The sequence below is a fragment of the Galendromus occidentalis genome, unplaced genomic scaffold (assembly GCF_000255335.2).
Source record: "Galendromus occidentalis unplaced genomic scaffold, Mocc_1.1 scf7180000077484, whole genome shotgun sequence".
Lineage (NCBI taxonomy): Eukaryota > Metazoa > Arthropoda > Arachnida > Mesostigmata > Phytoseiidae > Galendromus > Galendromus occidentalis.
This window is the reverse complement of record NW_003805472.1, coordinates 1,958,062-1,980,355: the sequence shown is the minus strand read 5'-3', so window position 1 is coordinate 1,980,355 and position 22,294 is coordinate 1,958,062. Positions and strand designations below refer to the sequence as shown.

The 22,294-nt window shown below is 51.5% G+C and overlaps 1 protein-coding gene across 1 annotated transcript; it reads right to left on the bottom strand.

Moving 5' to 3' along the window:
• Positions 1-480: 480 nt before the first annotated feature.
• LOC114828344 (uncharacterized) lies at positions 481-2,426 on the bottom strand. The gene is made up of 6 exons (XM_029112119.1): positions 1,995-2,426; positions 1,576-1,810; positions 1,236-1,472; positions 959-1,149; positions 738-844; positions 481-610 (listed from the first exon to the last, which is right to left on the bottom strand). Exons 1-6 carry the CDS (start codon positions 2,424-2,426, stop codon positions 481-483), a joined length of 1,332 nt encoding a protein of 443 aa, XP_028967952.1.
• Positions 2,427-22,294: the final 19,868 nt, after the last annotated feature.

The following is a 22,294-nucleotide window of genomic DNA, read 5'->3' as shown; positions in this document are numbered from 1 at the left end:
AACATTCATAGGTTTCATTAGAGTTGATTTCCCCGATCGGGAACGAGCTATCCGGATCCCACATCATATCTCTAGCGTTGTCGAATCGTGTTCGACGATAAGTTGGCCGAGCCGCTAGAAATGCATAGCGAGATCGCGTGAGCTCTTCACCATCAGAAATAACAAGCACGTTCAATGCCGCGGTAGGGAACGGAATCGAGTGAATCCTCACAGCTTTCAGTCCCTCGTGAAATGCGGCAAGAATAATTTAAACAGTAACATTCCGAGTATAGAGACGGAAGTTGCTCGCAGAATCACAATGGAGTCGGTGCTGTACGCACAAAATTGAGTTGAGGTCCTCCAAAGGTATATGAATGAATATTTCAAGGTTTGATGAACTTAAGGTCGACGTTCCGCCGCCTCTAACTAGAATCTCTCAAAGCCAAGCCAGCTGACTTCTTCCTCAGTAGCACTCCTGGAATGCTGGTCCTTTGTAATCTTCTATATAGAATTCGACTCGGCGGGCCGCTCGTCATTCTTCGGTGAGCATCTGAACATATCGCAGTTCTTCGTGGCGATCGCTTTCACCAGAGGTTTGAGCCCTAGCGGTTCCGCCCATGCTGTATCATAGCTGAGGGAAAGGGAAAAGCCTGTCAGAAAGCCTTCCAAGGAACTACGCCTCGAACCTCGTTTAGATTTCAACCTTCGAACGCAGGACCGTTTTCCGGGCGGTCCATCCCCGACGGACCAATAATTACCTTCTGGCGAGCATCTGCATCCAGGTCTGCGCCGAAAAAGTTTCACAAGTGAGTTTCTGGACGCAAGAAGGGTTCTCTAGTCCTTGGAATCCGTACTGATGAAAGGCCTATCATCAGAGTGGTAGGAGAGAGATTGAGTTGAGAGAATAAGGATACGCGAGTGCCGAGTCGATCGAGGAGCATCGAGTTGAAATGAAAATCCTTCGGAGGAAAAAACCTACTTTGATGACGGGGTTCGTTTCAAGGACATTCGCAAAGGCGTTCAAAGTATTCAATCCAGACGTCAGAGGATCGACGGGGTTCGCGAACTTCGGTTTATCGGGAGCATCCTGGATGGTGACGTCACGGCGGCGTCGACCGACTACTTGGGGCGGGGCGATGTTTTGCACCGGGATTCCGCCTTGAGGAAACGCTGAATTCAGATCAAAATCACACTTAGGGAAGAGGAAAAATTTCTTACTTCTGACCTGCTCCTCGAATCGAGCGAGGGTCTCTCACCTGCGAAAGGTATGCTGTACAGGGAGGGGACTATGCTCGCGAACAATAGTCCGAGCGGCAGAAGTCCTAGAAGCAGCGCCAGGGGACCCTTACTGCTTCTGTGATGATGACGATAAGGAGGTGAATGATGATAGCCCCCGTGATAACCACCTCCTCCGTAGAAATCATCGTATCCCGCCACCCCTCCGTAAGATGCTCCCCCGCCGTATCCTCCGTAGTACTCGGACGCAGATGCTTCTACAAAGTTTTCCTCTAGATTATCAATCCATTCAGCTGGCCATCGAGTGAATATTTTGAGAGAATCTTCGGTCGAAAGAAACTAAATCATAATTACGCTCACTAATGTGCTCCCCGTTTACGATTTTCCCCTTATGGATGGGTCTAGCGGAAACTTTTGGGGGAGGGCCGGAAGCCTGGGTGTCCGGCGGAGGCGCGGTTTGTTGTTGGGTGCTGCTGGCTTCGGCCTGATAGTATCCATGAGGATCCTCGTAATCTTGCTCGTAATAGGCTTCGTAAGGTCTCCTGTTCCTCGATGGTGAGGACCCTGCCGTCGCATGGTAGTCTTGACCATAATCCTGCGAATCAAGAAAAATGAAACGAACTCCCCAAAGTAGAGAACCGTGGCCAGCGGTGGGAGAGTCTACTAATCTTCCGGGAGCGGTATCCATGCGAGAACTTCACTTATTCGAGAGCAACGCTCGGAAGTTCCCGGGACTGCCGCTCGAGTCCCCAGTTATCGGAGCGGACTTCAACTCTCACCTTATGGTCGGTATAGGCATATTTGTGTTTGACGGGCTGGGCATAGTAACTTTTGGCAGGTGGACTTTCATCTTCGTCGGCGTATCCATAGTCGGCGTACATCGACGGGCTCGCGGTACTCGTCGGCTTTGGTTTCTTGTGTTTCTTCTTCGGCACTGGCGTCGGCATGCCGTATTGGCCATCGAATTTAGGAATCGACGCCGTCGATGGGCCCCCGGGAATATCCTTGTCCTTCTTGGCTTGCTGCGACGTCAATTGGGCCAAATAGTCCTGATAGGCGGATTCCTGTGTACGTGAGCCCAGATAAACCGGTGCGGGAGCCCCGTCCGGGGCATGGTTTTGCAGAAGATCACTCGCGTTATTCGGTGAAGCTCCGAGACAGGCTGTGATTGTCACCGCTAAAACGACGAAGGGTAACGATATCCAATGCATGCTCCCCTAGGAACGTGGGATTGTTCGAAGGGCGATTTGGGGCGATCTTTCCTGCGATTTCACTGAACGGCAGCGACAAGCAACACTCAGAACGGTCTAAGAGCTTGGCTGAGGATGTTTGCTTTAAATGCTCAGAGGGAAAACGGTTTCGGAGAGAGGTCCGACCGGAGGCAAACCTTCGGCAAGAGGGGGGAATATCTGTCGCTCCTCCCCATGAGAATGGATGATGACAACTAGCAGCTACGAATTACAGGGGCGAACACGGCTGGCGAAATAGGCCAGGCACGCGAGATGATTCGGTCCACTATGAAGAACAGAATGAAGACCTAGCGGTGTGTGAAGATCCCGTCACTACGAAGAGCACTGGAGCAGTGCTCACCAGCAGGATATAGAACTGTGCTATTGAATTAATTTATTGTAATATAGGCACACTTCACTGTTGTTAGCTTCGTCGCTGGCTGTTCGCAGCGCCGGCGGCTGTCGCAGTTGAACATAATTTGTGGCCTCAGTTGGAAGAGCTATTAATGATTCACTTCCCCGATTTTGCTCATCGCGTCAGATATTGGCGGCCGGCTCGAACGCCTTTCTAGTCGACACAAGAGCTACTGGCGGAGCGACCGAGCAGATACTCAGAGCAGAGGCTTTTCACTTGAAGCGCTGGAGAACAAACCAGCCAACCAACGAGTCAGCCAGCCCGAAAACCCGATCCGCAAAGTGAAGGACTCGCGTTTCCGCTTCCGAATGACGATCTCTGAACCCGTTCCAATGTGCTTGGAGCACCATTGACTTCAAAAATCTTCAGAAGAAGACCAGCCGGGGATGATCTGCTCAATAGAAGCGGAGAACACAAAAGCTACTCTCATAATGTGATCTGTAAACGGTGTGGTCCCAGCAATGATATCACTGATATGTCCGATATGAGCGACTCGTTGGCTCGACTACCCTGGCTAAGATGTTTGCTCGAGTGCGCAGATTGAATCGGTTGCGAGTCGTCATCGGCGATTTTCATAGCTGGCCACGTTCGTTTATTGCTCATCGGAGCTTCCGACGGAAGCGGCCTATCATAGACGCTGTCTCTCGACGCGCTCCGGCGTCTACAGCGTGAGTGAATAGCTCCTTGCTTGAGCGAGGAGATCAGGGAGCACCGAATACTCGATCATGTCAAAGCTGGCTCGAGTCCTCAGGATACCAATCTTTCCCCGTGCGGCAAACGAGTCCATCAAGAGAAGGATCGAGTCGGACATGGTCTCCTCTAACACAACTCTCATTAACCTCACATGATTCACATGCTGAACTCCCGATGAGCTCGAGCTCGAAATCCGAAATCAGGGAAGTTCACCCTCCGATTGGATATTTTTCCCGCGAGGAGAAGTCTTCCCTGACGCCGTTCGGCAGGTTGGTTGTCATTCCGGACTGTCCGTGTTCCTCGGAGATGGCGAAATTCCGAATTTTCACCAATCGTCCGGTGTAACTCCAAGCTCTCCACCAATTCGACCTGAAGAACTGAAGTTCTAGAGCGAGGCGAAAAAATTATTATCGAGAAGCTAATAGTTAACTTTACTCTCTGAATTGTGCAAATCAAGGGATACCGGCAGTGAGCTCGATCGATACTCGCGATTGTCAATTAATCATCCTCCTCACGTGAATCCCATAGTTCTAGGATTCGTTTTTCAGTGAGCCGTTTTTTTCCAAAGTCGTCCCTCGCACGGAGTCGGGGCTCTGGAATGCTGGCTATTGGCGAGAGAAAAACTGTCAAGCGACTAATGTCTCGAAACTCGCATGTTCATGCATTGGCTCCGTTGTTTGAGAATCTTGGACGAAAAAGACGGTCATATTGTCTCCTGAATAGCGGCTGCTGCGGCGAGACACAGCCGCAGGGAGATCCCGTTTCGAACACTATGAAATATGACACCGTAAAGCGGTTTCCTAATGGTCTGCTAACGTTCGGCGACGGCGACAACGACGACGACTTCGACTCCGGAGACGACGACAACTACGACAAGGAGCAGCGAGTGCAGCACCCTTAGTTCCGAAACGGCTCCGAAAGAAGAGTGTCACGGCCAAGCGACGAAATGCGAGGAGATTTCAACTCAAGAATAGAAGACGACGTCATTGCAAGCCAGCGAGAAGGAGGTACTTGATGCGTGAAGCCGGCTGACCGCACCCTTTGGGCGAACATCCGTTTCTTACGTCATTCCGTCGGGAAGCTCGTCCGGCCGACGCCACTACCACCATTTACCTGCCCGATCTCCCAGTGATTCACTAACTTTCTCGGTCATTCACTTACCTCCATCTCATTTGCTTACTGGCCAGCCAGCAGCGAAGCAACTCGAATCACTTACAAGTAGGTGTATCCATGCGAGAAAATCGCAACACAACAGTCACTATCACACACACTATGCTCCTCACCCTTTCGTAAGAAAGGCGCCGAAAAAATATCAGGATGTGTGATTTCGGAGAACGATACGAAATGAGAATATGCAGACTCCGCGGTGTCGTCGAGGCGACCACGGGCGAAATCTTCCCTGATCCGAACACTTAACGCGGGGAAGAGAAATAAATGTCGACCCATTGAAAATATTATGAATGTAAATCTCCCTGAAGGTTCTCATCAACCAGTTCATCTCCCGGAAAATAATAATCGGAAATTTTGACACAGAAACTTCCGATTTCTCTCCGCGGCCTGCCGGAAGCTCAATCACACACGGGATCGATTCCTGATGATCGGATAGAATTGGGATACCCGTTCCTCATTTATTCCGCGTTATGTCAAGGAATGCCAAGTTGCATGAGCCGCAGTCTGATTGGCAAAGGACGAAGCTCCGAACCTCGTCTTGTTTGTGGACGACCGATATGAGTCTCAAGAAAACTCGCTGGAAAGCTCATCTCAAAACTCGACGAGAAGGACGAAGTAGCGAGCGCACGGCACACTTCGAGGCGGGGGACGAGTGATTGGAAGTTGGCTCTATCAGTCTCGTTGCGTTTTTTTCTCGGCCTAGCGTATTCTCACCCGGAAATGATTTTCCTCTCGGCGTTCCGAACATGTCGGGCTCCTACGGGGCTCCAGCCTCAATCCGAGAGGGTCAGGCTAAACGCGAATGATGGCGGGCTGTCGGAAGGTCGATAGCTTTACGCGTCTCGAAGCTTGCGTCGTGAGCGCGGATAGGGATTTCCACCTCAGTTTTTGGAATTTCGCTCATAAAAGGACGCTACTAACTGCCGACGAACGCCCTGATTCGCGGCTACGATCTTTCTCAGAATCACTCGCATTCCGAATGCTTCAAAATGCTTGAATCAGACGCTAGATCTCAAAGAACCTATGGGCGTCCTTGCCCTCCATCCCAGGGTGTCGAAGGACAACGGGAATCTGGCTGAAAAGACCCTGCTATTAGAAGTAGCACAAAAGAAATTTGGAGAAAGCTGTGGAAGTCTCTACTCCCCGCAGCAGAGCTCCGCAGGTGGATGAGTGTACGATCGGGAATCTCTAGGTGATCGCAAAAGTTCGTCGAGGAAACGCCGAAGTCGAGTCAAAAGCGTCCAGAGTCTCGATAGAGCGCAGATCGAACCTCCCGTCGATCCTTCTCGCTGCCGTGAGGCATGTTCCAGCGCAAATATCCGGACGAGATGAGTTTTCCCGGAATGAGAACGAACTGGAGCACAAGGTGTTGACAGAGGGCTTGTTTTTACCCCTAGAATAAAATAAGGCAAAAAAAGAGCGAAAAGGATCCGGAAAACAGTAATTGGGACATGCAAACGTCGCTAAACACTGGACAGTGAGAGACAGTCTTCCGTGAAATAAGTCAACGCGTCGTCGACTGATCCCCAGTGAGACAGATTTCGCTCGAAGCTGGAACGGCCCACCGTTCGTTACCGTTTCAGATGCTGAATCACGGGGATCGTGCGATGAATTCTTTCTTCCCACCCGGTGGATTTCCTCAATTCCTCCGAGCTCGGGACATTAAGATCAGCATTGTTACAAGATCGGATTTCCCTTGCGTGGTGTCGTCTTGAGAAGAATGCTCTGTGAGATCAATAACTGACCGAATGCTCCCTCACCTGCTCTCTCCGTTGATATTTTTCGAAGGCTCTATGCCTCCCTGAAAATTGTTTCCCCGTAGATATGATGGAGAGAATTTTTGGTGCTCCGGTGCGATCGGATGCATTGGAGTGATGAGGGGCTCTTGCACGAGATTTTTTTTTCCAGCGGACGGCACGCATACAGCCGACCCATTAGGTAGAGGAATTTCGTGGATCACACTCGGATCGAATCACCGATCTATGATCACCGATATCGGAGTTCCTCAATCGAAAACCCTCGTGAGAAAATAAGGGCTGTTGTAATTGAGGAGCACCAAATAACTTCTCTGTAGTGTGAGCGCAACCACGAAAATGCTCAATGATCGACGAAAACACTAAAGATTCATGGAGGCGTCTATTCTCACTGTATGAATATGCACAATGACGGTATCTGAACCGTGAGCTCCGGGTTGCGGTGCCACACGTGATGTTCACGTCGTATTCATATGTCACATGCGAACCTTTGACAATAATCTCCGTCGTGCTTGTTCTTCCGCCGCGCGGAGGAAAACAGAACGGACGGTCGTACGTCCCCCCGCTCAGTTGCCTGCCTGCTCGCTCGTTGCCGCCACCGCCGCCATTGTGGAGCCCGCCAGGACGCGGTGCGCTTGCTGTGTCCTTATCACCGTCGTCCGGAACAAAGCAGAGAACGCGAAGCATCAGCATGAATCCCCCGTCCCTACACCACCCCATCATATCTGCCTGTCATGTCCTTGATGCTGGCCCCCTCACTGTCCATCTTGGAGACAATGGCTACGAATCGTCGGGACAGTGCTCGGAGCGGGCCGGGGGCGAGAGCGTAGCGGGAGCAGAGCGCAAACGGCATATAAATAGATGAGTGTTCTGTACTCTTTGTCTGTGCTTTTGTAAGTTCGACTGAATAACGTTTTTAGCGTCGCCGTCGCGAACTTTGTGCAGGCGACGCTTGGCAACGTTTCGGGAGGGTACCCCCGAAACTGAGCGAGTCTCTGACGTCACGAGCGTACCGCAACCTCTACGGCGCAGATTTCCCGTCTCAGAGCTCGGGCCTGACCATTTTTCTTCTGGCACAAGTTCCTCTTGAAGAGGGACCGTGACATCGACATACGATACCTCCTCTCCGATCTGCCCACAGAAAGTTCGACTCAGCCTGCGTGGGTGTGAGTTGGGGTGATCAAGAAAAAGCTCGTTCCTTTTTCTTGCCTCTGCTTGGCGAGCCAAAACGAGGGTAATGGCGCAGAAGGCACCGCACGACCTCGCCGTTGGTATCTCTATTAAATTTGTCAAGCGTTGCCCTCGTTAGCGACTCGGGAAATGGAGAGGAGTCGCTCGGCATGGATGTGACCGTCGCGGTCGACCGTATGTTTGTTATTCCCGACGATGTCCATAACGGACCGACCGCCATAGATGCTCTACCAGCTCCCCGTGTACGTACATTGCAATCAGGGGCTCTGAGCAACAGAGTTATTGCTGCGGGAACGTCTCATCTGCTGCGCGAAGTAACGATCTCTGAGTGTTCGGCTTCTCGGAATTATTGCCGCTGTATCAGATATCGTGGCGGAACGGAGTTCTGGTATAACTTTTGAATTGAGTTCTCGGAGTATCTCGGGTAGAACACCGAAGGAGGATCCAATGAGCTCGAGCCATCATTGTCGAACCGCGGGACCTGGATTGGAAACGTTGGAAAAATTGTTTGACGCTTCGAGGGATATTCTCAACGCGTAGAACATTCTATCGATGCGTTCCCATAATGTTCGAATGCGACGCAGACGCAGACTTTGACGGAGGGGCCTGGCTAAATAATTTCAATGCCGGAGGGAAATATAGGAGCCTTCCGATTTTTGAGCTCACCGTTATCGTTGAGCGCTGACTGAGCGTCACTTCCACGAGGTGTTAACTTTGCTCCGGGTGTTCGTCTGATCCCCATTCATTTTCTCACACGACTAAGTCGTAGCCCCCAAGCGGCCGGACCGTCGGACGGCCCGCCGGCGGCATGGGGAGCCTCCTCGGGGACCCGATGAGTGACACCGAGGACCCATTGTCCATTGCGAGCCGATGGGCCGTGACGCCCTCTTGACGTCGACGCTCCTGTTCTTGCCTGCTGCTGAGACAACACATTACCCCTCTCGGTCACCTCGATGGCCCCGGAAGACTCTGTCGACCTAGTGAGCCATCCTCCCGTGCACCTTGCTGCTCTCATGAGCAGACGTTGCTTCCCCTCTTCACCACGGAACACATTCGTCCGTTCCAAGCGCCGTGAGGCCACGAGCGGTACACTGCCACTGACTGAGATATCGATCCTAGCTGGTTGAATATGCAGAATCATATGACGAATTGATCTGCTTGGATTCATTAGTGTGGCGGGTCCCACTTCACACAGTCAGACACCCTCAGCGGGTCTTTTTTGCAGCATTTGGCAAATCTCCTTGATACGTCCGGTACAAATTCGTATGATTGGTAAATAGTGCCAATAAAACAATTTCAAATGCCGGAACGGAGCATATCGTAGACTTCGCGACGGGAAGGACCAACCCTCAATCGGGTTTGAAGTCGGGACATCTTCCCGTGAATATTAAGCTCGGGAATGGCATTGCCGCACAATTCTCGGTGCCGTTGTCTTCATTCACCTGTTTCGTGCGCCATTTGCTGAAATTCTCAATAATTGAACGTACTCGCCGCATCGAGCAAAAACACGCTCAGTCTCGTCGGCAGGGGGAGTTTGCTCCGGGAATACCATATATTTCCTCGCACATTACCAGGCACAGAACGTTTCCGGATGTCCAATCGACTTCCGGAGCGACTTACGAAGCGAACACGGGTGGGACGGACGGATTATTGCTTCAAGCACACTTCTTCATCGTTCGAATCGCGCCGTTCAAGTGCAGCCGAACCTGGACTCACAGCCGAAGTGCTTCTCGGGTTTTTAGTCGTTGCAGCCGACAGCGGTCATGCCATGGAGCACATTCCTTATCGCAAATATCAGACCGAGGAAAACTGCAGACGCGAGCTGTCTCCGGACTCTTCCATAATAAATAGCGTAAAGTCGCCGCAAAACAACGAGCTACCCGGGCTCTTCTCTGTTAGCTTTCGCAGAAGCTCTGCTAATCCGAGAAGCAACCTTGGAAACATCGAAGTCATGATCGTTAGTGTCGGAAATACATCCAGCATTCCATCATTGAATTCATAATTATTATGTAAACGAGTCGCTGATCATTTATAGAAATTAGCGCAAATGCTTATCGAATACAATATCCCGAGAAAGAACAATGGAGCAATGAATTGAATCAAGTAGAATTGAACGTAAATAAATTCTGCCAACATTCGAGCGTTTCGCTTGAAGGGAAGAAGTATCGGATGGCTCGACGGATCGGATGGAGGGACGATGGCGCGAGCTAATCGCATTACAGCCGCAGATGTATCGCTGTTTTCCGACTCCGAATGTCTGCCTAGGCTTGTGTTGCAAATTATAATTGAATGTCCAGTTACGACAGGTTCTGTTGTCACGTATGTTGCTAATGTTGTCGCGCGCCATTCGGAGTTGAGGTCGGGTGAAAAGTGAGTCCAGAGGGGGGGTATAGAGGTGGAGAGCAGAAACGAGCGAAGCTATGACATGGCGGAGTCAGAGTCGTCACGTGTAGCTCCGACTAGGACAGCGGAGAGACGTCACAGCGGTGTCACAATGAGTGGCGCTCCGCTTCCAAACGTTGACATTAGCGTAACTATCGACTTTCATCGGCCTTGAGTCGGGTTTGTGCGCAATGGGAGAGACGCTCGTCTTCTTTTATGGACTCTGAGGAGCTATGTATACGAACGGAGTGAGCTGCTTCGGCATTTGACAACCATTACGTTTAGGAAGCGAACCGTGAGCAGTGACGTCTCCTACTAATTAGCGAGACGCAACGCAGCCGCAATCTCACCGACACGGAGGCAATATTTCCTTTTGAAGCAATTTCATTTGTACACGGGTTCGGAACCCCTCTCGCTCCGCCAAACAAGCCATTCTGCCATTTTCGTCGTGCACAACTTCTCCTTCGATAAAATCCGGAGCAGGTTCCGTCGATGAGCAGCGTTCCCGGGGCTTCCACAGGCATGAGAGCCCCGCCGAAAAAATGTTCCCGTGAAGTCAAGTTACGGTGAGCGCCAGGTGTGGATCGTTCTCGACTGCGCGAGTTGTAGGCGATGTGAATTGTAGTGGAGTGCTCCCTATACGGCCGTCAATGAACGGGGCGTTATGAGGGGAATGTAGGGGTGCACGCGTACGGGAATCAGTGATAATTTTGTAGCTAACTGCTCCCGGTGGGTCGATGGACAACGCGCCCCGGGCGGATTCCGGCCGGCCGAACTGTGGCCCCTTTGACTTCGACTGTGGCCCCCGACGACTGAAACCCCATTTGGTGCCTTTCTCATCCGCAGTAAATAGTAATCATTACAGTCATCACCCTGAGCATCACCGCCGCCGCGCGGTGCACCGGCGGCACCATCTCTCTAATAAATAACCTCGACGTGCCCCTCCCGTTCGGCCATCAATCTCGCTGGAGCCCCGCACGCCTACGGAGAGATCTGCAAATCGCACTACGACGATTCACATAAATGCAGAGGTGTCCGATTGTTTCGAAATCCCGGTGATTCGACAGGGATTAGGTATCCATAATATTAATCAACCCATGCCCGCTAATAATGAACTAATTATTATTGTTATCGATAGACGCGAACAATTGGTTCGTCAGCGAAGAATAATGTCGATCATGATACCATGGAGGCCAGGTCTACGACAGCGACTTCCTCGATGGAGCATTGTACGTGGAGTGCACTCGCTGATTCACGGTTAAACACGAATGCACTGGAATGCGTGAATAATATTCTTGGATTTCCGTCGAGCGGAAAACGACTTGGTTCGCTCCGCCGGTCGCGTCCATTTCAATCAGGTCTCGTCATGGAGTCTGCCATGGGACTCCTCGGTGTATTCGCCCGCTTCCTTAAACATTGCGGATTTAGAGTCCCGCTCTTTTGTTCTCCGAAGGCCGATCGCTGCTGAATAATGCCTGAACGAAAAAGAATGACAAACGTTCTCAGCCGGCGAGCCCGCCGACTTTCCCCATCAGTACAAGTCGTAGCCGGAGGGCTCTGTTCGGGACCGCGACGATCGACGGTCAGTAAAGAAAGCAGGACCGCCGTCGGAACCCCGAGCGTTTATCAAGCTTCCGAAGTCTCTACTATTTATTGCGAGAGCATGTGCGAGAAAATCAGTATCGATGCCGCGACAGAAATCATCAGCAACCACGGCGTTCTTATCAGGGCTCTGGACACCCGGGGATTTCGGACTCGCCGCGGAGACTCGGACCGTCGTCGGCAAGGAACGGAGGAAGTAGGAGCTATGTCAGGTGATGTAATCGACAGAAAGGAACGATTTTCTCACGCTGATTTTCGCGGAATCTTCAAACCTTGGTTGCAGCGGATAACGGATCTCTCGCTGCCGGAGTCCGCTGTCACCACGAGCGAATTATTATTGGAGTCGCTCTCGAGAGCAGACCCCCTGAATCTTCGGATTCCAAATCCACGTGCGAGACTCGGGGCTAGCGCACAGCGCTCCAGACGAAAACGCCCGGGTCTGCTATAGAGCCTCGTTCTCTCTTGTGTCCTTCATCGTAGTCGTTGGCGATGTCGCTGTATTATTCGCCCAGGCCCAGACCGTTGTTTCGGAGAGCACGCTCGAGCTCATGGAACCCTACCATTAAGCATTAATTGGTTGCTTCTTCCTCTGCCTCTCCGCTGAATATGATAGCCGTTATCCCCTATGCTTACTGTTTAAGCCCTATGCGAGTACGGAGACGTATGATCGGAAACAAAGAGGAGCTCATTCGCGGGAAACAAATTTCGCTAAGCGATCCGAATAGCCGGCCACATTGAGCTCGACTCTCCTTCCAGGAGGTGAGCACTTATGCTCCAGCAACAACTGACCGTCGGAGTGACCTGCCTCGCAAGCTGGGAGAAATGGATTGCACTCCCAGTCCGACTTACCGCGAGATGTTCCCTTCAGTGATGGTGCACGTAGAAACGATTCTCAAGGGCGTTGTTGCATTAAGCTGCTTTGTTGCTCTGGGCTATTTGTTAGCACAGACGGGTCAGAGAGTTGAGGTAGTAGACTCCGAAAGCAGTCTTCCACGTTATTCAATTCACGGCGGAAATCGGTGTCCCGAGGGTCCGCGCGAGAAGGAGCCGAAGCGGTGCGAATAGTACACGCCTGTGGTCCTGGGGCTGTCGGCCCGAACCGTGGTTTGCTGCCCTCGCGTCTACATAGATACTATATTTGACTCCTGCTTGCTTGCTCGCCCGCTTGTTTGTTGGTTCGTTTGTTTGTTCGTCTGTCCGTATGCTCGGTCGTTATACGTGTGTTAGCCATGTATTGTTTAGCTCGCCCCATCCGTCAGGAGTAAGAAACACTAGAGCAATGATTATGTGAAGGACCCCCATGCCGAAGACACGCCTATAGGTACTTTCGACGAAACGACATGACGGTGCTAGACAATCTGACTCGTTCTTGAGCACACAAACTTTTGAATATACGTAGGCGGTACCCGCTCAGCTCCGACGAGCATCCGACAATCAATCGGCAGTCCGCCGGAAACTGGAGTCCATGTGGGCCTGTACAACGGCGCGAGGAGACTTGCAGAGCTCTGCTCTTCCGACTTCCGGCGTGTCGATGCTCAGATTTTCACCGTTCCAGGTGTAACTTCCAACCGAGACTGGAGCATGATCCCTATTGGAGCTTCCAGACTACGACGAGTGGCGTGTATTCGATTCCCAACCCCATTTGATGGTCGCCGAGACGCCATGATGGTAACTTTGCATAGCCGTGGCTCACAGAGGCGTGCAGGATCGATGGTTCAATTATTCCTTATCGGATTCTGGGGACGCCGAATGCATGTACGCTCATGGTCAAGGGAAGGACCTCCCTCCCGTCGGTCCGTCGCCTTTGCCTCACGGAATCGCTTCTGAAGGCAGCGATACCTGCGAGCATTCGCGAGTCGGCTTGCTCTTGAGTAAAACGGAGACCACAGCGAATCATCCGTTTACTGGCGGGGGCGCCCGAACCTCAGTCGAAATAGAATCGATCAACAAGCAGCGGGGCGACGCGAGTTTGTCCGGGATAATTCATCAATGGCCGTGTGCGGATCGAGTTCCTCCGTAATCATGAAAATGATTTTCTTTCAATGGGGTCCCTGGAAAGACACGAAACTTCCACTTGAGATTCGCGGAATCGTCCCGGGAATGGCCCTGCGGCTTTCGAAAATTCTCGATTTTCGGGTGTTCGCGAATTGCCAGACTTCGCGCGATTCCCCTCTAGAATATATTCGCTGGATGAATCCATTTAGAGTATGTTATCTATACCCCAAAACGGATCCTCTTGCAGCCATAATAAGAACCCAAGGGTCTCCAAAAAGAATGATTCGTTTAGGATCGAGTCAACTCACGTTCTGAAGCCTCTCAAAAGCACACATGCATCTTCCCCTGTATCAAATATTCTCCGCGTCGCGATCCGGCACCGAGAAGGCGTAGACGAGCATTCGCATAAATCCTCGGGATATGAATCCTATCAATCCTTTTTTAGCCTCACCCGTTTCCGTCTGCCTATATTGGGTCTCTCGCAAGATATCTCATTTCGATGACATTGGCACTCGCAACAACGGATGCACTGAGGCGTTACGTTGCGCGGGCTCCGCGAAAAACCCACTCTTGGGTGCCATGCCCATTAGAATCGCCGCATCCTTTCTTCTCTCGAACACGAGACACTACGCGATTTCGGAGAGTTCGCTGATCAAATTGATCAGGTCGGAGCCTATTGACGCGGTCCATCTAACCACCTGAGTAAGTCAAACGTAGGGCTAGGCTTCAGCGTATGTACCAATTTCTCCCCGCAGCTGTAGTCCCGGCTCAGATTCAGACCGGTCCTTCTTGCTCAGCTCCTTGTTTCTCAGCAGCTCTCTGCGGGACGCGCAAGCTTGCCTTCGAAGTCCTACGAACGAGTGAGCAAGCTCCGTTGCATACCTAATTCAGAACCGGCGGCGGCGATTGGAAAGCACGTACACAGCCTCCCATAAATAAAGGCCTGAGAATTTCTCGAAAATTGAACGGAAAATACATAGATCTGGCTCGCTCTGTGCGCCTGACCAGAGATTACGATTTCCGTTCCCTGCGGGGGAACCATTCGCCGGAGGGACCCGCTCTGTCGACATTCAAAAAAGAATCAGAAAGAATAGCGGAGCCAGTGTACATTCTTCGAGGTAAAGTAATTCTGCATCTGCTTTCATTTAATCGATGCTTTCAAGAAAGTAAGCGACAATCAGATTCTGTGCGCTGAACTTCCCTCTTGAAGTGAATGGCCGGCCTCATCCACTACAAATCGAGAAGGGAAACAACTCCCGCGACCCACAGGGTCGGGAACGGAGCCGTTCCGGAATTATTCCCTTCCGGAGGACTCCCCGTATGCCAAATCGGGCAGCCGGACGCGTAAACTACTCTTCGTAGAGTACTGGGGAAACAACACGAGAGTACATGCACTCCCTAGCTGTCTACCTGGATGAATTTTGAAGGTTGGCGCCTCGGAAAATTGCCGTGGGAAATTGTGCACTCGTTCCGGTCGGAGACGTCGTCATCTCCTCTTTCAATTATTTCTCCCATCAGGCGAATAGCGTAATGCAGGTCGAGTGCGGGAGTTCGTACGCTCCGAGTAAGGAAGAGGAGACACAGTTGCCGACGTGGGGGAAGCCGGCAGAGTCTCTTCGGCTCGCCGCAGAATCCCCAAGTTCTGATCGAGGATTGAGTTCATTCATCGGATAAGAAGAACCCGACATGCATTGATCCCGAAAATACTGCCAAGCTCAGCGAGGAGGTCTCGATGTTCTATGCTGCTCAAAGTTCACGGCCGCGAAAAAAAATTTCCGCGAGGAAACCCGCTGTGTATATGTTTTTTGTTACGAAGAGACGAGAAACAAGAGGCGCAGAGTTCTGGTCGCTTTACTCGAGGTTCAAGTGTGTGCACGAATCGCCCCCGTCAGAAAACCTCTCCGACCCCACAAATCAATACGAGAGGTTCTTTGAAATCGCACTGCAGAGTGAGCCGGGCGGAACGAGGGATGCGCGAGAAGTCGAATCGACGCCACGGGGGAAGCCCCGCGACGAACAACCTTCCCCACCCGGAATATGGTGGTTTTAGTACGGCCTCCAAAACGCGGCCTGTTGAAGGCTGATGCCAAAACAGATATGTTCGATGACGAGAAGCTAAGACGGACGACTTGTATTATAGCTCTGGTTGTCTGGTGTCCCGCAAGACGCGGAAAAGCGACGAGGGGAGAGCGACTTCTCTCTTGGTGTTGATGGCGAGTCTGTCAGCGTCCGAGTCCTGATCAAGGATTGAGCCTTAGCGGAACAGCCGCTATGGGAGCGCTCGCCTCCAAACTGCGGGATTCCCAACAGAAGAGAATCTTTACACTTTCTCCGCTGCCGCTTGTCATATTAGGATCGCATGAGCATCACGAACGGGGATAAGCGGGAAGAGGGATAGCGATCTGTTGATTCGGGAAATTCGTATACGGCGAAGCAGCAGAACGAATAACGAAGCACAACGTACGAACGGCAGCGGTTTCAACTAGGTGGAACATGCGATTCGCAACGGAAGGTCGGTTTGTCGACGTTTGGCCGTGAGATTTCCCTCCCATCAGCTTTTCTTCCCGCGATGTTCACTCGTATCGCTCACTGGCTTGCAAGAAGGAATTGAAAGAAATATTGTTACAGGAAGAAAAGAGAGAGGCTTTCAAATGGCCGCGGATTTGTCGCAAAGGGTTGTCTTCTGCGGACCTCCCGCAGCGACTCCTGAATGCCCCCGGCGGCCGCCGCAGTGAACATGGGATATTGCTGACATACGATGTTCGTTGTACGTATGTAGTCATTGAGAGGCCCAGAATCCTCCGTCGCGCTTTTGTGAGGACAAGAAAGCTGACTGCGTCGTCGACGCCGTTCGGTGCAGGAGCTTCTCCCTCGCTCGCTAAGGAAAGTCGCGATGCGGTTAGAATCGCTCGGGCACTCATCGAATCAATCAAAGTTGTTCTTGCTGTCGCTCCCGTTCTCTACTCCTTCGCAGCCGGATCCGAAGAACTGAGTGTGGTTTGCGGAATACGTTCAGTATAACGCCAAGAACCTTGACGTTGAGCACAATGTGGATCCGCGGTTTGGGACGGTCCTATTATTCAAAACGATCTTTTAATACAAGCGAGTTGTCTTTCCGTTTCTTCGTAGGCGAAGAAAAGAACGACGAATAATTTCGGGCAAGGGAACAAACTCGCTCCAAACGAGACCAGTCGGATATCGTTGGGAGAAGCTTCTCAGAGTTTCTCATTCGATGAAAGAATCCCATGAGCGAGAGCTATTTTGAGGGTTGTACCACAATGGCCAGGATGGTTGCCTCTCATTCCTCTGGCATTTTTATTTTTATGAGAAACTAGGTTTCGAGTTGCTGCAATTACACACGCCGGAGTCCTGAGACGAGATAATGAAGAATGTTTTATAACGGTTGTGACGAGTCCGGGGACGATATCTCGGTCTCAGTATGATTGGTGTACGGTTGGGGGAGATGGTAGGGCGAGTGAGCGGACGCTGGACGGAACCTCTGTACGGAAGATTGGACCTGAGGGCTCCCGACAGGCGGGAAACGGTCGGGTGCTAAGAAGTCGATATCCAGTTTGTTCGCCGCGGCGTTCGAACCATCTGCGTACGCTCAATCTAAAAGTGACCCTCATCCTGGCGGTGAGGAATACGACGTCACTAATGTGTTTGTTCTCGAACGGCTCCGTTTCTGTCGTTCGGGTTCGATTTTCTCGCTTTTGTAGCCGAGCTCTCGGTTCAGATGAAGCGGAACACGCGAACCCCAACCCCCCCACCGGTGGCCCATGAAGACTTATCCGAACTTCGATGCGTGGGAAGAGCCCCGATGCATATGCGTTGCTTCGGAATTTAGACTATTTTCGGGATCTCCGTCGAGACAAAATTCATCCTTGGTGTAGAGATGCTCTAAGTCTGAGAAAGTTGCGGGTAGGGATCGTCTCCGATCCGGAAGGACGGGATTCGCAGCCGATTTCTCTGGCTGGCAGGAGGACTTTCTATGCGGGCGATTTCTTATCCACGGTGATTGGCAACCAGCGATTTCCTCTTTCGTTAGGATGCAATAATCGCTGATAGATTCTGCAGCGGCGGCAGGATTCCCTCAGCGTTGGAAAAACTAGATAAAAATATTTCGCAGTATTCTCCCGTCTGCTTGGCATAAGCGCGAAGCACCGGTGAATTCAAAAATAAGTGTAAACATGAGCCGGTAGTCTGCCGTCGCGACGCCTAACAAAGCACCTCGGGGATTTCGGAACGGAGTCATTAAATCAATACCAACACCCACCAAGTTGGGAAGGCCCGCAAACTTCATGGTAAATTATGAATCTCCTGTTTGGCGGTAAGGCACTCCTGCCCGACAGGGCGGCTGGCTGGTTGGCTGGATTGCTGGCCAGGAAGTGCGTTCTTGCCACCGAACGCTCATACACACCCGGACATACACCTCATACGAGGCGATACATCTAAGCGTCTGAGCTATCGGCTCCCAATAGTGAAATATTCATGCTGGAAGAGTTTTGTTATTACAACGATTCGCAGCTCTTGCGCCTTCGCTCGGACCCTCACTCACTCATTCGCGCGAGCTCACTTAAGACATGGCATGTTTCTTCTCCTTTGCATCCTATTGACTCGCCTCTACCGCTGCCGATGCTCCAGCTCGCGAAATGTCGTAATGCGTTGAGCATCGAGTTCCCTCTTGTTCCGGAGATTCTGGAATCGCTCGTTCGCGAACACCAACTCAAGGGTTCTCGATTCGAGAGCGTTGTAGACGATCGCTTCATTGGTTATCGCAAAGCTCATTTTCCGAGAATTCCGCCTGTGCTGCCGGTCGACTCGAGCGAATCTCCGATTACAGTACAGCTGCAATCAAAACAGGAGTATCTGACGTCCCGAACAGTTGCCCGGCATCCTCGCACAAGAATGCTTTAGTATTAAGATGTTCCGCTGCCGGTGCTGTTGCCGCTGTGAGCTCGCTCCCGTGTGTTGCATTTGCTATTAATATTTAGATGAGAGGAACACGGGCAAGTTCCTCCAGGGAGCGCTCTAAAAGAATCCGAGATTACCCATCCACTGATCGAGATGTAAGAGAGAACGCCTGAGCCCACGCAGAACTTCTCCAGTCGTCCAGAGAAGCGATACCGACGAATTACTCGCACTAGGAATAACACGGAGCGCCGAATCGGCGCGAGACACGCACAGCTCCAACGACTTCTTTCAAAATCAGCTCTGATTTTTCCGACGTGAGCGAGTCTCAAACATTCGGTTCTCGGGCTCCCCGACCGAAAGCGTGGACGAAATACCATGGAAATTTTCCACGTCGAGCCGAACGGAAGGAAAACGTGTGTGGATCGGTTCGACGCACGGGTTGCACATACTTAAGCCTGCCTGACAACTTCTCACGAGTTGGAGAGTCTTCAAGAGCTTGAGCGCGATCGAGATAATTTCGCACTGGTGATTCAGGGAAACCGCGGGAAACTCTTTCCATTCGGCGGTGGAGCCGTGTGTTCGGCGGAGCGCTACCACTCTGTGCTACTGAAGTCTCTCGGATACCTCGAATCAGGTAATTTCTTTCTCTTAGGCTCAGGAATTAGAGTTTGAGACCTCTTTCCAACCCCTCAAAAGGTCCTCGACGATTGTGCATGATTTGAACAGGCAATAACATTGGATAATTTCATAATTCCATTTGAGGACTTCTGCGAAAAATGATCTTCCGGGCGCTGCTGCTCGTTTGTGCGTTTGGTCTGGTTCACGGCGGTCTCCAGGAGAAATGCTGCGATCTAACAACATCGGTGAAACAATTTGCGTCCGAGCCAAGCTGCGCGCTTGTGCTGGGAATAAGTGGAACAACGACTGTGATTGCTTCTCCGTGGCTTCTCGGCCCGGCAGTGTTCGGTTTCGGATTCCTTATCGGGAGTTGGAAATGCGGAGGATTCCAAAATGCCGAAACGATCGTGCGAACTCTCTGCTGCACAACTATTTCATGCGGCAATTCGGCGTCACCCAGCCCGGCGCGATGGATTTCCTAGGAATTCCGCTTCATCTTGAGTCTGGAGCGACGAAGCAAACTTAGAATGATTTTAATCAGAACGGAAATAGAATAAATATCAATATTTTCATCGTCGGTAGCCGCGTAGCTCAACTTTGTTCGGAAATTCTCGGCTCCCTAAATATTCTGAATATGTGTCTACATTGACGGTAGGGTCAATCATCCCTCTCCCCGAAGTCGAGAAGCCTCAACTCGGGCCAGACCGTTGTAAAATCTGAGAACAGCGACAAGGTCCTCTCCATGGCTGTTTCCTTATCTTTGGAGACGTTTACCATCTCACGCTCGGTTAACGCTAGAAAGACGTCGGAGGTACAATCTTTGATAAGTGCTTATGCTCCTCCTCTGAGAATCAGCCTGATACACGGCTGACCTCTCAGGACACAGGCCCAACGCGACCACGACTTATTTAAAACCGGAGCTAGAAAAAAAGACCCGCTGCAGATTGATTGAGCATTGAGCAGACCAAATAACTGATATCTGTCGAGTTCGACGAAGCTCCGACTTACCAACAGCGATACGAAGATTCTATCAATATTTGATCCCCATTCGCGGCTTGCCGAACTTCCTCTGCTAGAATCGAAATTTCCGAGGCACCTGGTAGAGCGACGAGACAGTTTAGCGCTGGAGACGTCAAGCTGTCTGAGCAGCGAAAAAACTGAAATCAGAGGCCTTCGGAAGAGTTCGGGCTGATCAGGAGGCCCCTGGGATCGCCAATACACTGTACCCCAGGATGTCAACACTTTCGGGAAAGCGGGAAGAGCATGAACCGGTGGGGCTTTACTATTACTCTCACTGGACGCTATTTCAAGCACCCGAAACCCATCACTCGGTATGTAGGGGGATCGGTACAAGCTCGTCGTCTCCTCTCCAGGAGAAGAAATTGAAGCTCCTCGTGTTAATTTGCAATTTAAATGTTTTTGCCTGTCTGCCAACTGAAAATTTTCCGCATGCGTCTCCCCGAAAGAATCAGCGACTCCCGTCGCCCCGAACCAGGAAAAGTTGTCGAGCACCATTCGCTGCCTCACTCCTCGGTGTCCAGCGACGACGGACTTTCGTAATCGTGATTTAGCTGTCATCTTGTCTCCGACGACCTCTCCACGCTTTCGACACTCGAAACATTGCCCGATTCGTAATAAGGTGCCTGAGTGAGTGTTCTGAAAGAAACGGACGAAAGAAGAGCAGGAGAGACGGAGGTTGACTACGCGGGAACCCGAGAGCGCCGCACTAGCAGAGTCCGAGGAGAAAAAGCTCCGAAATAAGACGCAGCTGTTTTCGGATTCCTACGCATCGGAATCTGGTTCTCTCCTTCGTTCTCCCTCTTGGAATGCTCCGTCGTCGCACACCTCTCGATGCGCCGTGACACTGGTCCCGGCAGACTCGGGATCCGAAGCCTGTTTGTGTGACGGAATGCGAACGACGGCAAGGGGCAGGCGGTGGCAATGCGCACAGCAAATAAGTTCCTAATTGTACCTAGCGTCCGTCGGTCGCCTTAATGTGCGATAATGAAAAGCATCATACGGGCAAGCAGACTCACCAGCGGAGGGACCTTCGCATCCCAGGCTCGTCGTCATACGCCAGGAGCCGGTGGGCCCAGTTAGATACGAACGGCACAAAGTATCCACAGTCAGATAATCACCAATCACGGAAATTAGTCGCCATCGGCCCTTTCGGTGCTCAGGGAGCATCTTGAGACAGGAGCGGGCATTTATCAGACTTCGCTGTGTCCCGCCTTGCTCCCGCGATAGACGCATCCCAGTTAAGCATTGATACGTTTCGTAGGATGGATGCCGATTCCGGGATTGCCGAACGCTTGTCTAAGACTTCTGCGGGAAACGTCATCTCGGAACTCGCTTTCGACGTTCACGGCAACTTTCGTACCGCCCTCGCCCGGTTGTGAGACCTTGACTCGAGAGGCATCGATTGTTTGTGCTGCCTCTAAACTTCATGAAATGGAAGCGGATGCATCCTAGGATGGAAGACGGGCAATGCAAAGATCGAACCCAGAATCGGAGGCAACGAAACACCGAGACCCCCCTAATTCATTGAGTTCGAGGACACGGTTCATCGGATGGAGTAGCGGAGGGAGTCCCGCAGCAGGGGAAGCGTACCGATTTTGGGCCATGTACCTATCTGTTAGGGACCTAGGGCGCCTATGGTTATAAGATAGTGGTCCATAAGTTGTCATAGGGGTGGCCCCGTCGACTTTTATGGATGGCGCATACCTGGTCTCCTCAAGATCAGGCAGTCCCCCCATGTTATTCCCCTCGAGTGGTCCGAAACCAGTACGCTTCCCCTATCCAAGGGGAAACAAGGCAAGTGGAGAAATGTTCCTCCACTCTGGAAAAGGAGCGATTTTCGAACTGTGGTATCATATCCTGTTCGATTTTGCTTTCGCTTCAATAACTGCAGCGCAATCAGAAGTGATTACACATGAGACCGGAGATCAGGGAGTGCAGAATCCAGACCGTCTCTTGGTTTGGCCTCCTTTTCCACTTTCCAAACGGCAAAGGAGACGACTTTTCCGTCGACGGCGCGGCGGCGCGAATCGATGACAATGGCAATTCACCGATGTACATATGAAGTCGGGGTGACAACATGAGGGAACGGATAATTC